General features: G+C 37.9%; 1 protein-coding gene across 4 annotated transcripts in view; it reads right to left on the bottom strand.

Moving 5' to 3' along the window:
* The window catches only part of MRE11 (MRE11 homolog, double strand break repair nuclease), a 77211-nt gene extending 64656 nt beyond the window's left edge, over nucleotides 1-12555 (bottom strand). The window contains exons 1-5 of one of the 4 annotated variants that reach the window (XM_042904691.1): nucleotides 12479-12555; nucleotides 12116-12172; nucleotides 11618-11741; nucleotides 9850-9982; nucleotides 4179-4339 (exon numbers count right to left, since the gene is read on the bottom strand). In XM_042904691.1, coding sequence (XP_042760625.1) covers nucleotides 4179-4339; nucleotides 9850-9982; nucleotides 11618-11637 — 314 coding nt within the window. In that variant the 5' untranslated portion in view covers nucleotides 11638-11741; nucleotides 12116-12172; nucleotides 12479-12555. Of the gene's footprint in view, nucleotides 1-4178; nucleotides 4340-9849; nucleotides 9983-11617; nucleotides 11742-12115; nucleotides 12457-12478 lie in introns of those variants that run through there. The other 3 variants (XM_042904693.1, XM_042904692.1, XM_042904694.1) reach the window with 3 other exon arrangements.
* Nucleotides 12556-12598: the final 43 nt, after the last annotated feature.

The following is a 12598-nucleotide window of genomic DNA, read 5'->3' as shown; positions in this document are numbered from 1 at the left end:
ATTCTGTTGATGGTTGCCTTCACTATGCAGAAGCTTTTTAATTTGACATAGTTCTACTTGTTTATTTTTCCTTTTGTTTTCAAATCCAAAAAAAAAAAAAAAAAATCACTGCCAAGAATGATGTCAAGGAGCTTACTCCCCATGCTTTCTTCTAGGAGTTAGACAATTTCAGGTCTCACATTCAAGTCTTTAATCCATTTTGAGTTGATTTTTGTGTATGGTATAAAGGGGACAGCTTCATTCTTTTGTATGTGGCTGTCCAGTTTTCCCAATACCATTTATTGAAGAGACTCTTCTTTCCCCCATTGTATATTCTTGGCTCCTTTGTCATAAATTAATTGACCAAACATGCATGGGTTTATTTCTGTACTCTATTCTGTTCTACTAACCTAGATGTCTTATTTTTATGCCCAAACCACATTGTTTTGATTACTATAGTTTTATAATATAGTTTGAAATCAGGAAGGGTGATGCCTCCACCTTTGTCTTTCTTTCTTAAGACTGCTTTGGATATTTTGGGTCTTTTGTGGTTCCATACAAATTTTAGGATTGTTTTTTCTATTTCTATGGAAAAAACCATTAGAATTTTGATAGGGGTTACACAGAATCTACAGATCACTTTGGGTAATAGGGACAGCTTAACAATATTCATTCTTCTTATCCACCAGCACAGAATCTCTCTCCATTTTTTGTCTTCAGTTTCCTTCACCAATGTCTTATAGTTCAGTGTATAGCTCTTCTGCCTCCTTAATTAAATTTATTCCCAAGTATTTTACTCTTTTTCTTATCCTATTCTTCTTTTCTTAGTTTCTCTTTCTGATGGCTTATTGTTAGTATATAGAAATAAAATTGATTTCTGTCTACCGATTTTGTATCCTGGGCCTTTACTGAAATCATTAGTTCTAATAGTTTTTTCGGGGAGTCTTTCACATTTTCTACATATAACATTATCATCTGCTATTAGAGACAACTTCACTTCCTTCTTTCTGATTTGGATATCTTTTATTTCTTTTTCTTGCCCAGCTGCTCAAGCTAAGACTTCTAAATTGATGTTGAATAGGAATGGTGAGAGTGGGAATCTTTGCCTTATTCCGAATCTTACAAGAAAAGTTTTCAGCTTTTCACCACTGGGTATGATGTTAGCTGTGGGTTGGGTCATATATGGCTTTTATTACATTGAGGTATGTTCCCTATATGCCCGCTTTGTTGGGGGAGTTTTTAATCATAAAAGGATGCTAAATTTTGTCAAATGCTTTTTCTGCATCTATTGAGATGATCATATAATTTTCATCCCTCATTTTGTTAATGTGGCTTAATATACTTTAATATGTAATAGGGCTAGTCATTATTTAGTGGTTTTCTCTTTCAGACTTTCCCTACCTTTTCTTTTGTCTATTTTTCTATGTGAACTAGTAAACTAGAAGGGGAAATTATTCAGAATGCAGCACAAAGAGATAAAGTAATGGGCAATATAACAAAAACAGTAAGAGATATAAATAATATTCAGAAAGAATAGGCAACAATGTTTGAAAACGTAATGGTTAAGAACTTCCTAAAATTACTGAAAAAAATAATTCTTAGATTGAAATGCATGAGGATACCCAAGCAGAACAATTAGAACTAAATCCACAACTAAATATGTCCTAGTAAGACTGTGAAATGCTAAGGACAATGAGAAAATTTAATAGTTACCTGAGAATTTTCTTTCTGCCAGTTGCTATTCTAAGCAATTTTCTTATTAACTCCACTATTCCTCACAACAACTCTGTAAGATCATCACTATATAAAAGTAAGGTAAAGTAGAGCCAAGACACGAATTCACATGGTCTGGTACCAGAATCCATGCTTTTAATCACAATATTACACTGTTTTCCAGCAACTACAGTGATAGCAGACTTCTCAACAGCAACCAAAAAATAAGAGTTTACCACTCACTGACACTCAATGAAAAAACTACTGAAAACAGTACTTTAGAAAGAAGAACATGGAATCCATAGGGAAAAAATGAAATGTAAGAAGCAACAATAGTGAGCAAAGAAACAGGTAAACATGTCTGCAAAGGTGAGGGGAGCAGTTTAAAAATAAGATGAGAGAAAAAAGAAAACACTAACGTTCTGGATCTGAATAGGAGACAGGTAAAGACACTGATCAGATTTCTAACGACATATGTTAAAAATCATAGGTACTTTTAAAATCCAATTCTACACTCTGCCAAACTATCAACCCAGAGCAAAGTTAAATACAGCCATTTTCTCACATACAAAAATCTCTAAAAATTTACCTCCCAACATGAACTCATTTAAAAAAAAATATAGATAGTTAGGGGTGCCTGGGTGGCTCAGTCGGTTGAGGGTCCAACTTCGGCTCAGGTCATGATTTCAGACTCGTAAGTTCAAGCCCCGTGTCGGGCTCCACGCTGATAACTCAGAGCCTGGAGCCTTCGGATTCTGTCTCCCTCTCTCTCTGCCCCTCCCCCACTTGCTTGCACACACACTCTCTCTCAAAATAGACAAACATAATAAAAAGAGAAAGAAAAAATACAGATAAATAGATAAAAAACAAATCCAGATAGGTCCATGCATATGCATCTGTTTCTTAGCTCTGGGCACTGAGAGACCCTAGAAGCAGTGACAAGGTGACAGCAATGTGCAAGCCTAGCAACTAGGTTTGGGCTTTCAAATACCTTTTCCAAAGGAACCAGGACTCCTTGAAGAAATGGATGAGTCTAAAGCTAGGGAAGGGAAAATAATTCATCTGGAGCATCTTCTAATGTCAAAAAATAGGAAATGGAGGGGAAAATGAGGGTAAGTCAAAAGGAGAGAGGAGCCAATCTGAAAAAGTACCCAATGGCTAACCTTTGTACATATCCTCTGAGCAACAAAACAGATTACAATTGCATTAAATTACAACACAAAGGGAAAAAATGAGTTCATATTGATATAGACAATTGAAGAAGTTCCTTCTGATAGCTGAGTCAATAAATTAACAAGCGGGGGACAAGGGACAAATCTTCCTTACAGAAGAATTTTAATTAATAAATGCAGAAAAACGTGGGAAATAGAAAATCAGCATTAGAACACCACGGTTAAAACTGCTATAGGCAAGAGCCACTGACGAATGTTAAAATTAGTGGACAAACTTTAAGGCGACACAGAATAAATAGGTACACAGCCTCAAATATCTCCCCCAAAATACTTACTAATGACTACAGTAGTTTTAATATGCCCATCTCCTTTGATACTCTTTCCTCTCTACAGGAAGTGACACTTAAATCCCTCTGAGTGCAGGCTAGACTTAGCAACTCACTTCTAATGAAGAGTGGATGAAAAGGGAAAAATCCTAACTTGACAGCAGAGAAACCTGGCAGGCACCACCTTAACCAAGAGATTAAGGTTATCCTCACCAGTAATTAGCCAACTTGATAGCGTGTACTCCAGATATGCTATGAGAGAGCACTTCACCTCTATGGAATACCTTCCTGAAAACCCTTAATCCTGGTCTAATCACAAGAAAAACCCAAATTGAGGGACAATCTACAAAATGACCAGTATACTTCAGAAGTACCATGGAAATGAAAGGTAAGAAAAGACGGAGAAGCTGGCACAGTGTGAGGAAACTGAGAGAACATTTCAACCACATGTAGTATGGTATCCTGTGCAATGCTTAAGAAAAACCACGAGACTATCTTTACAACATGGGGTTCTAGGTGACTATCATCAGTCAGTCCCCAAAGTATGAATATTAAGGAAAAAGAATGATACTACATCAAAATTAAGTACTGTATTTGTCAACAAAAGTCTCCATAAAAAAAGTCAAAAGACAATCCACGGATTGGATAGAAAAAAATTCATGCTTAACAAAGGCTTAGCCTCTAGAACATATGAATAACTTCTGCAAATTCAATAGGAAAAGACAAAAATCCCAATTTTTAAAATGGGCAAAAGGTATGCATAGAGCAGGATACCAAAATGTACAACAGAAATTTAAGAAAATTCTCAGTCCCACTATTAATTAGGGAAATACAAATTAACACAATGACATAAAGAAATTCAAAGAATTACACTTACTATGAAAATAGCTCATAGTGAAGGTCAAATAGCTAATTGTTAATGTGTTTGTCTTTCACAGAAAATATTACACAAAAGAAAACATTCACTTAAGCATTTAAATATACTTACTTACTAAAACCAAAGTTGACTGACTGATCACTGAGAATTTCAAACTGTACAGGACGATCACCCATGCAATATTTTCTCAATAACTCGAGGCAGGTATGTAATGTTTTTCTTGAGGGCTTATTTTCATGAAAAAGATCACCACCTAACAAAATAAAATCCACCTAATCAACAGAAAATAGTGTGAAAATTAGTATGTTTTATAGGGGAAAATGTTAAAACTATAAAGAAGTACAAAAAAATCTCATAAAAGATACCGATGTGTATGGAGATTCAAAATTTTATATTTTATTTATTTAAAAGCTTGCAGTCTGTTGATTACTTGGACTCCAACTTAGGTTCCTAGGCCACCTTCAAAAAAACCATCTTTGGGGTGCCTGGGTAGCTCAGATGGTCATCCAACTCTTGATCTTGGCTCAGGTCATGATCTCAGTTTCTAAGACTGAACTCCACGTGGAGCTCTGCACTGACAGCATGGAACCTGCTTGGGATTCTTACTCTCCCTCTCTCTCTGCCCCTCCCCACCCCCCCCAACCCCCCCACATGCACATGGGCTCTATCAAAGTAAATAAACATTAAAAAAAAAAAAGCCATCTTCAAATTATTACACCAAACCTCTGACTCATGCTACCCAGAGTAATCACTATCTTTTGTTATTCAAATTAAACATAAATTTAGAACTTCAATGGAACCTACGGACAAGATAGCCAATTCAATTTAGATTACTCATTCAATTCATTCAACAATCATTTAGGGCTCACACAGGCACTGCCACCTAAGGAAACTGCAATCTACAGAACAGATGATGTCCAGGACTGACAATGTACAATTCCCTGTACTGGGCCCTGAGGATACAATGACGAATAAAACACAATTCCTTTCCTAAATATGTTCAGAATCTAGTGGAAGAGACAAACGGCTATGCATCTGAACGTAAGTCAGACTCAGACATGCACTAGGAGTATGTAAACAAACCAGGAGCAGCAATGACACTACAGTTAATTCTAACTGAAGGGAAGAAGTCATCTGAGGACAATGCATGCAGAAGGAAATGTGCCAAGGGGCCCCTAGGTGGTTCAGTCAGTTAAGTGTCCGACTTCAGCTCAGGTCACGATCTCATGGTCTGTGAGTTCGAGCCCCACATCGGGCTCTGTGCTGACAGCTCGGAGCCTGGAGCCCGCTTCAGATTCTGTGTCTCTCTGCCCTTCCCCTGCTCATGCTTCTGTCTCTCTCTCTCTCTCAAAAGTAAAAAAACATTAAAAAATTTTTTAAAAAAAGTGCCAACATGGTAGCATTTAGGTTACCCTATTAAGAATAAATGAGACTTTAAGGAAGAGTATTCTAGAAACAAGAAAGAAATTATACAGAAAAAAGCCCAACACGCATGCTTTCAAGAAGTATATAATCTACCTAAAGAAACTTGATTAAGTTCTTAATTATACAAAAGAACCCAGATCACTTAGGCTACAGTAGTGAGGGGGAGAATACACCACTCCCGAAAGTGTCACTATGGCACATGGACTGGAGCTAAAGGCAATTAAGACTTAGTAGACTCAGGAATAGCTTTTTTAAAATTTCCCCTAACTACCTCAAAGAACTGACTGGGGGCCTATACCAGGAAGAGAGCTATTATCAGAGAGAACTTTTTATATCAGAAAGACTTCTCTCTTTTTTTTTAATTTTAGAGAGAGAGAGCCTGAGCGGTGGGGAGGGGCCGAGGGACAGAGAGAAAATCTTAAGCAGGCTCCGTGCTCAGTGCAGAGCCTGACACGCGGGGCTGGACGTCACTGTGAGATCATGACCTGGGCCAAAATCCAGAGCCAGATGCTCAACAGACTGGGCCACCCAGGCACCCACACACAAGACTTCTCTACGTGGCATGACCAACATTTGCTCTTCCCATCTTCCCATGAATCATCTCCCTCCCTTGAAACCCCAGACCTCTACCTCCTTTCTCTTTAGCTCAGGATGGTATATAAGGCTCGATTACCTGACTGCTGGGGAGTCTCATATTTTTATGAGGCTCCTATACATACAAAATTTGGTTTTCTCCTGTTAATGTGTCTTAGGTCAATTTAAATATTAGCCCGGCCAAAGAATCTAAAAGGAAAGAAGGGAAAGTTTTCCATCTTAGAGTAGTCAGAGGAGCTTCAATAAAAATGTGGGACTTAAGCTAGGTCTTCAAAAATGAACACGATTTGAATAAAGGAAGAAAATCATCACAATCAACAGCATAGAGAAAAACAAAAGGAACACAGAAAACATTTCAGGCAGGAGGTGGAGTGGTTGTTTAAATGGTACAGTTTCACTTTTGCAAGAGGAAGAGTTCTGGAGATTGGTTACACAGCAACGTCAATGTGCCTAATGCTGTTAAAGTCTACACTTAAAGACACTGAAGATGGTAAATTTTGTTAGGTGTATTCTACCACAAATAAAAAAATTTTTTTAATATTTTTAAAAGCTGGTGACTCCAGGCAACACTGAAAAAGGACACACTTTGCTTCTATGGTCTTCCTGCCACAAAGTGAATCCAGTCATGAGGCAATATCAGACGAATCCAACTGAGGAACATTCTACAAAGTTACTAGCCTATACTTCTCAAAAATGTCTGGGTCATGAAAGACAAAGGCTGACTGAGGAAATGTACCAGATTACAAGAAACTAAGGAGACAGGACAACTAAATGCAAAATGTAACCCTGGGTAGGACCTGGACTCTGCCACCCTGCCCCCAGATTGCTGTAACAGACATTACTGAGACAATCAGCAACATCTTAAAGTTATCTGACAGTATCGAATCGGTATTAATTTCCTGGTTTTGATAAGTGCACTGTGGTTACATATGCAATGACTCTCAAATGGTTCAGAAAAAGTGTGTGTGCGTGTGTGTGTGTGTAAACAGACAGAATAAAGCAAATGGGGTAAGATGTAGGAAAATCTGGGTGAAAGGTAAGGAATTCTTTGTATTATGCTTGCAATATTTCTGAGACGGATACTGTTAGAAGTTAAAAAAAAAAAAAAAAAAAAAAAAAAAAAAAAAGGCTCCAAGGAATTAAGGAGTAGAAATAAGGCAAATTTGATGGCACAGACACACAAAGTAGGGCACTTAAAGTTAGGAAAAATTTAGATTTCAATAGTAAATACTTTGTTAAATACAAACTAAGGGAAAAAGTAAATAAAATACTAGCGTGGGGCTGCGGGAGGGGAGTGTTAAACTTAAGGGATGCAGGAAGGGAACTGAGAAAATAGAAGGGAAGCAAAAGACAAAGTAGAAGAAAGAAGCTTATGCCCAGGAAAAGAAGTATTTTAGTACTAAAAGAAAAAACACAAGCTTTTCTGGCAGGAAACAGACATCCTTTGGCTATAAGTTTCCCTGACCTCAGGGAAAGAGGAAGTCATCTTAAAAGGAGATATTACTGGGGCACCTAGGTGGCTCAGTCGGTTAAGTGTCCGACTTCGGCTCAGGTCATGATCTTGCGGTCCGTGAGTTCGAGCCCCGTGTCAGGCTCTGTGCAGACAGCTCAGAGCCTGGAGCCTGTTTCAGATTCTGTGTGTGTGTCTCTCTCTGCCCCTCCCCTGCTCATGCTCTGTCTCTCTCTCTGTCTCAGAAATAAATAAACGTTAAAAAAATTAAAAAAAAAAAAAAGATATTACTAGACATTCTTTCATTCATTAACAAATTTATTTATTACTTTTTTTAAATTTTATGTTTATTTCTGAGAGAGAGACGGAGAGAGCATGAGTGGGGGACGGAAAGAGACAGAGGGAGACACAGAATCCGGAGCAGGCTCCGGGGTCTGAGCTGTCAGCAGAGCCTGACGTGGGGCTTGAACTCACAAACCGTGAGATCATGACCTGAGCCGAAGTCGGATGCTTAACCAACTGAGGTGCCCCTCATTAACAAATTTATTAAAAGCTACCTACTGCTTGCTAGATCCTTTCTAGATTAAGATACAGCATGAATAAGCAAAAAAGATTTTTCCCTCTCATGGAGTTTACCTTCTAGTGGAGGAAGGTCAATAGTCAACAAGTAAACAATTCAATATATTATTTCAGATGGTGTGATGAAAAAAATAAACAGAATAATTGATAAGAGTGTTTGGAGATATCCGGGAAGACCTCTCCCAAAGGTAAAATGTGCTCCAAGCAGAGAGACCTGACGTGCAAAGGTCCCAGAGCAGAAATGCCAATGGGGATGGAGCACACTGAACAAGGCAGACAGTTGTAGAAGTCTCCTGGCAGAGGCCAGACCAACTTGAGCCTTGTAATTTGAATTTTATTTTAGATTCACTAGAAGGCCACTTGGAAGATTTTAAGCAGCAGAGTGGTACGATCTGATTTATGATTTTCAAAGTTCATTTTGGCTGCTATGCTGAACAGATGTAGGGAAAAAGAATGCAAACAGAAAGACCCACGGGGAGCTACTACAGCAAAATATGATAGAAGTCTGGGGCTAAATATATAGGCAAAAAAACCAACAGTTTCCATATACATTCGGGAGGAAGAACCAAAAGACTTGCAGATAAACTGAACACTGAGGAAAAGTCAAGGTTAGAGATACTAATTTGTAAATCATAAGCATTTATGTTTACTCCCCAGCTCTCTTCCGAAATGTCCAGCAGGACATCTCAACTGTCTACTGGAATATTGACCTGAATGTCTTATTGGAATCTCCCAACTCAAATGATCTAAATCAGAATTCATTACCTTCCCACATAAAGAAGTACCTCATCCTTATTTAGAACCTATTTCTATTACTGGTACCACCATTTGCCCAAACTTAACATACTCCAGTCACTGTCCCTTCCCTTTCCCATAACCCACCCCCAAAGTATTCAAATCCAATCTTTGAAAAATGCCTCTGGCATTCACTTCCTTTTTTTCCATCCCATGCCACTACTTTAAAAAAGCCTCAAACCGGTCTTCAATTCATGCTATACCCTGTTGCCCAAAGATCTTCCAATGGATTGGGCACAAACTCCTCAATCTGGCATTTGAAGCCTTCTTTGATGCAGCTCAACTCATGTCTTAGTCTTTCAGCATATTTTCTAATAAATGGCCTACAAATGAGCAAAACTGACTTGTTGTGCCCTTAACATACCTCTCATATTGTCTCACCTCTGTGCCCTTCTTCCTGGGAAATGTACATTCTCTATGCTCTTCACCCATCAAAAGCCTACCCATCCTTCAAATCCCAAGTTAAATGCCATCTCGTTCATTAAACTGATCTTGCTATCCTCTATGTGATCTTTTCTATGTCTAAACTCCCAGGAAAGGCTGCTGATAATTTTCTTACGGTTCCTGCCACATTAAGACCTTGCATCTGAGCATTATGGACATTTGTCTAAATCTTACATCCTGTTACGCTTTATGTTCTTAGAAAGCAGAAACTATGACAGTCATCTTTCCATTTCAAATAGAAACTGCCACAGGATCCAGCACTCTGTAAACACCCCATAAATATTTGTAAACTTTTACAAACCTCTGACAAAAGTAGCTCCTACTTGATTTAAGGTGACAAGGCACTCTAATTCTGCTTTAGGCTTTTCGTATATTGACATTTAAGCAGGCAATGTAGGCACATGAGCCTGTAAAACCAACCTCCAACTTTAAGAAGCAACGAGCCAATTGACTAAAAGAACATAGCAGAAACTGAAAAATGTAAAGCCAACTCACTTCATTTTCCTGGGCAAGTCTTAAAATCTCATCAAATGTTACAAATGTGTCATTTCCTCTGACTGCATCTTTCTCCATAAATCCCAGATGAATATCTGTTGCAACTAAGATTTTAAATGTATTTTCATCGTCACTGTATTAAAAGAAACATTTCAATACAATAAGAGTATGCTCAAACCAATTAAAACCTAAATTTGTGAGATAAATAAGAACAGTTATGTAGTACAATCGCTTTTCTAGCCTCAAAATAGGTCTGAAAATGTAAAGTGTCCAATAGATCTTTAACATTACATAGTTTGCCTACCACTAATTCAAAACAGAACATATGAATTTTAAAAAGGTTCTGTGACTCCTTCAAAAAAGCATAACCTTGTTACAACCAGTTTTATATACTCCTTTTTACCTTGGACCTGGGAGCCTGGTTGTTTTCGAATTCTATTCCAGAGCAAAAAACCCAAGAGGATTTGACCCCATATCTAAACCCGCTGTTTATCTATTTTGTACTCATCCAGGAAAATCATACTTGACTGGTTCATTTAAAAAGCCCTTCTTTTATCCTCATAAGCTAATAAGCTTACACTGCAGTCCCAGAAGACACTTGCTTGATTCTACTCTCTATACAAAGTTAGTGTTTCATTAACAAATTTGGCCAAGTAACAAAACAGAATTATTTACAAGTCCATTTGAATTTGGTGGTATTCAAAGGTACTTTCACGTGAAGCAGGAACGTAGTAGTTATTACGGCTTTCCTAAATTTAATGTAACTTTTAACTCTTTTTAAAAAAGTACTTAGGGATTTATGATCTCATCTCAACTTCCACATGTAAAGAGGCAGGTATTTACTGTCTCTGAAAGATGAGAACACAAAACAGAGAAATTAAATGATTTATTGCACAACTAAGTGGAAGAAACAGGATTTAACCACTCAGGCTATTTTCATTAAACCACAAGGAACTTAAAAAAACTTTCACATATATCTCCAAAATTGAAATCTTTATATATGAGATTTTTCCAGAAAAGGTTTCTCTTCAGAAACTTCAAAGATGATATATACGCACACAGTTTTAATTGCCACACACACAGGCTGATCAGAATATTTTCAAGATCACATTACCCTAGCAATTTATGTTACAAAATACATAGCGTTTTATGAAGTATTTTCAAATGAATTCTCTCATTTAAACATTTAAATTAATCTGAGAAAGGCAATTTTGTTCCAATTATATATATAAGATAAGGAAATTGAGGCAAGGTTCAGAGAACTGCTAATTTGCCCAAGGTCACACAGTATTAACCAAGGAACTGAAATTAGACACCAAATCTAATGCTTTTCCCACATAACTTCTGATTCTTTTATTGATTTTCATTTTACTCAGATTCATTTCCAATTGATTCAATGCTAGAGCAATTTACTGTTTAAATAGGCTTGCACTGACTAGTTAAGCCTTCCTCACAAAAGTTCAAAAATATTTATAGCTTCACTATTTTAAGACAAAACCTAAGAATATAAACTTATATACTAAAGTAATACACCAAATTACTGCAAGGCTTCAACCTATAGGTGAATATTATCTTTAAGTTAGTAAACATACAATAGTAACTTTTTTTTTAACATTCTAAATGTTTTTTGATCACTAACATTTCTGTTCATAGGTAAGCTCTTTATTTACTGCCAATTTATTAAATAAGTTTTCTTTTACGGCGATCTTAGTTGATGGGCTTTAGAAATCCAAAGCAACAAAAAAGACTCCAGAAGACAAGTGCTTACAGGGCATCTGCAGGACTCATTTCTACCGTCAGTCTAGGTCCTCTGGAACCAGTTTTTTCTCCAAGTACTCCTGGGTCGTGTGCTCAAATATGTCAGAGAACTCACTCGATTTCAAATCCCAATACTAAAAGCAAAATTACATTATTATAAAACGCACATTCTTTTAAAAACAGACTACCAATTTTTGGAATCTCATTTCCATCTAAGGACCTACTACATTTTTACTTAAGAACCAACAATAGAAAATGGCACATCCCCAGTGCCATTCTAATTGCACCATTATGATTAAACTATAGGAAACTAATGTCCATCAAATGAATGGGCAAAAAGGGTCACATACAGCAGTTTTGGTTTAGCACACAAACAATTCTGGGTGTGCAGAAATGTTTAAACTACATGTGCAGCCTACCCTGGAGCATGGAGGTGACCCCATACTTTCTGCTGAAACACAAGGCTGTTTAAAGAAAAGGTCTAATTTATGAAAAGAGAAGGGCCCACCTTTAAAACGACTGTAAATAAAAAGAAACACGTGCTCCGCAGAAAAACGCCCGGCGCCTGCAAAGCAAGTGGAAACGGCCAAAATATTCGGGCAAGAGTGTATATACCACCGTGAAACCACCCCTCCCACGTCCGGCCTCCTGGTTCGGTGGAGATCCCAAGCCTCAACACACACACACCACCGGACTCTGAAACCAGAACCAGAACCTTCCAGGACTTAGCCGACCCGTCCCATTCTTTTCCAGAGTCAATCCACTCAGGGCTTCCTCCCCGGATCCCACAGAAATAGGCAAGTACGTTTCCCAAATTACCCCACACCCTCACTCTCCCAAAGCCTCAACGGGCCCCCAGGGTGTCTTTTACCCGGGAAGAAGGAGCGAGCTTCCCGAGGAGAAAGGCAACAGCAACTCACGAGCGTCGGTCTCAGAACCCGCGGGGCCACTTACCTGAATTAGGCGGGAGAGAAAAAGCAGCTCTTTCTCT

This window comes from Panthera leo, chromosome D1 (assembly GCF_018350215.1).
Source record: "Panthera leo isolate Ple1 chromosome D1, P.leo_Ple1_pat1.1, whole genome shotgun sequence".
Classification (NCBI taxonomy): domain Eukaryota; kingdom Metazoa; phylum Chordata; class Mammalia; order Carnivora; family Felidae; genus Panthera; species Panthera leo.
This window is presented reverse-complemented; position numbering and strand designations above follow the sequence as displayed.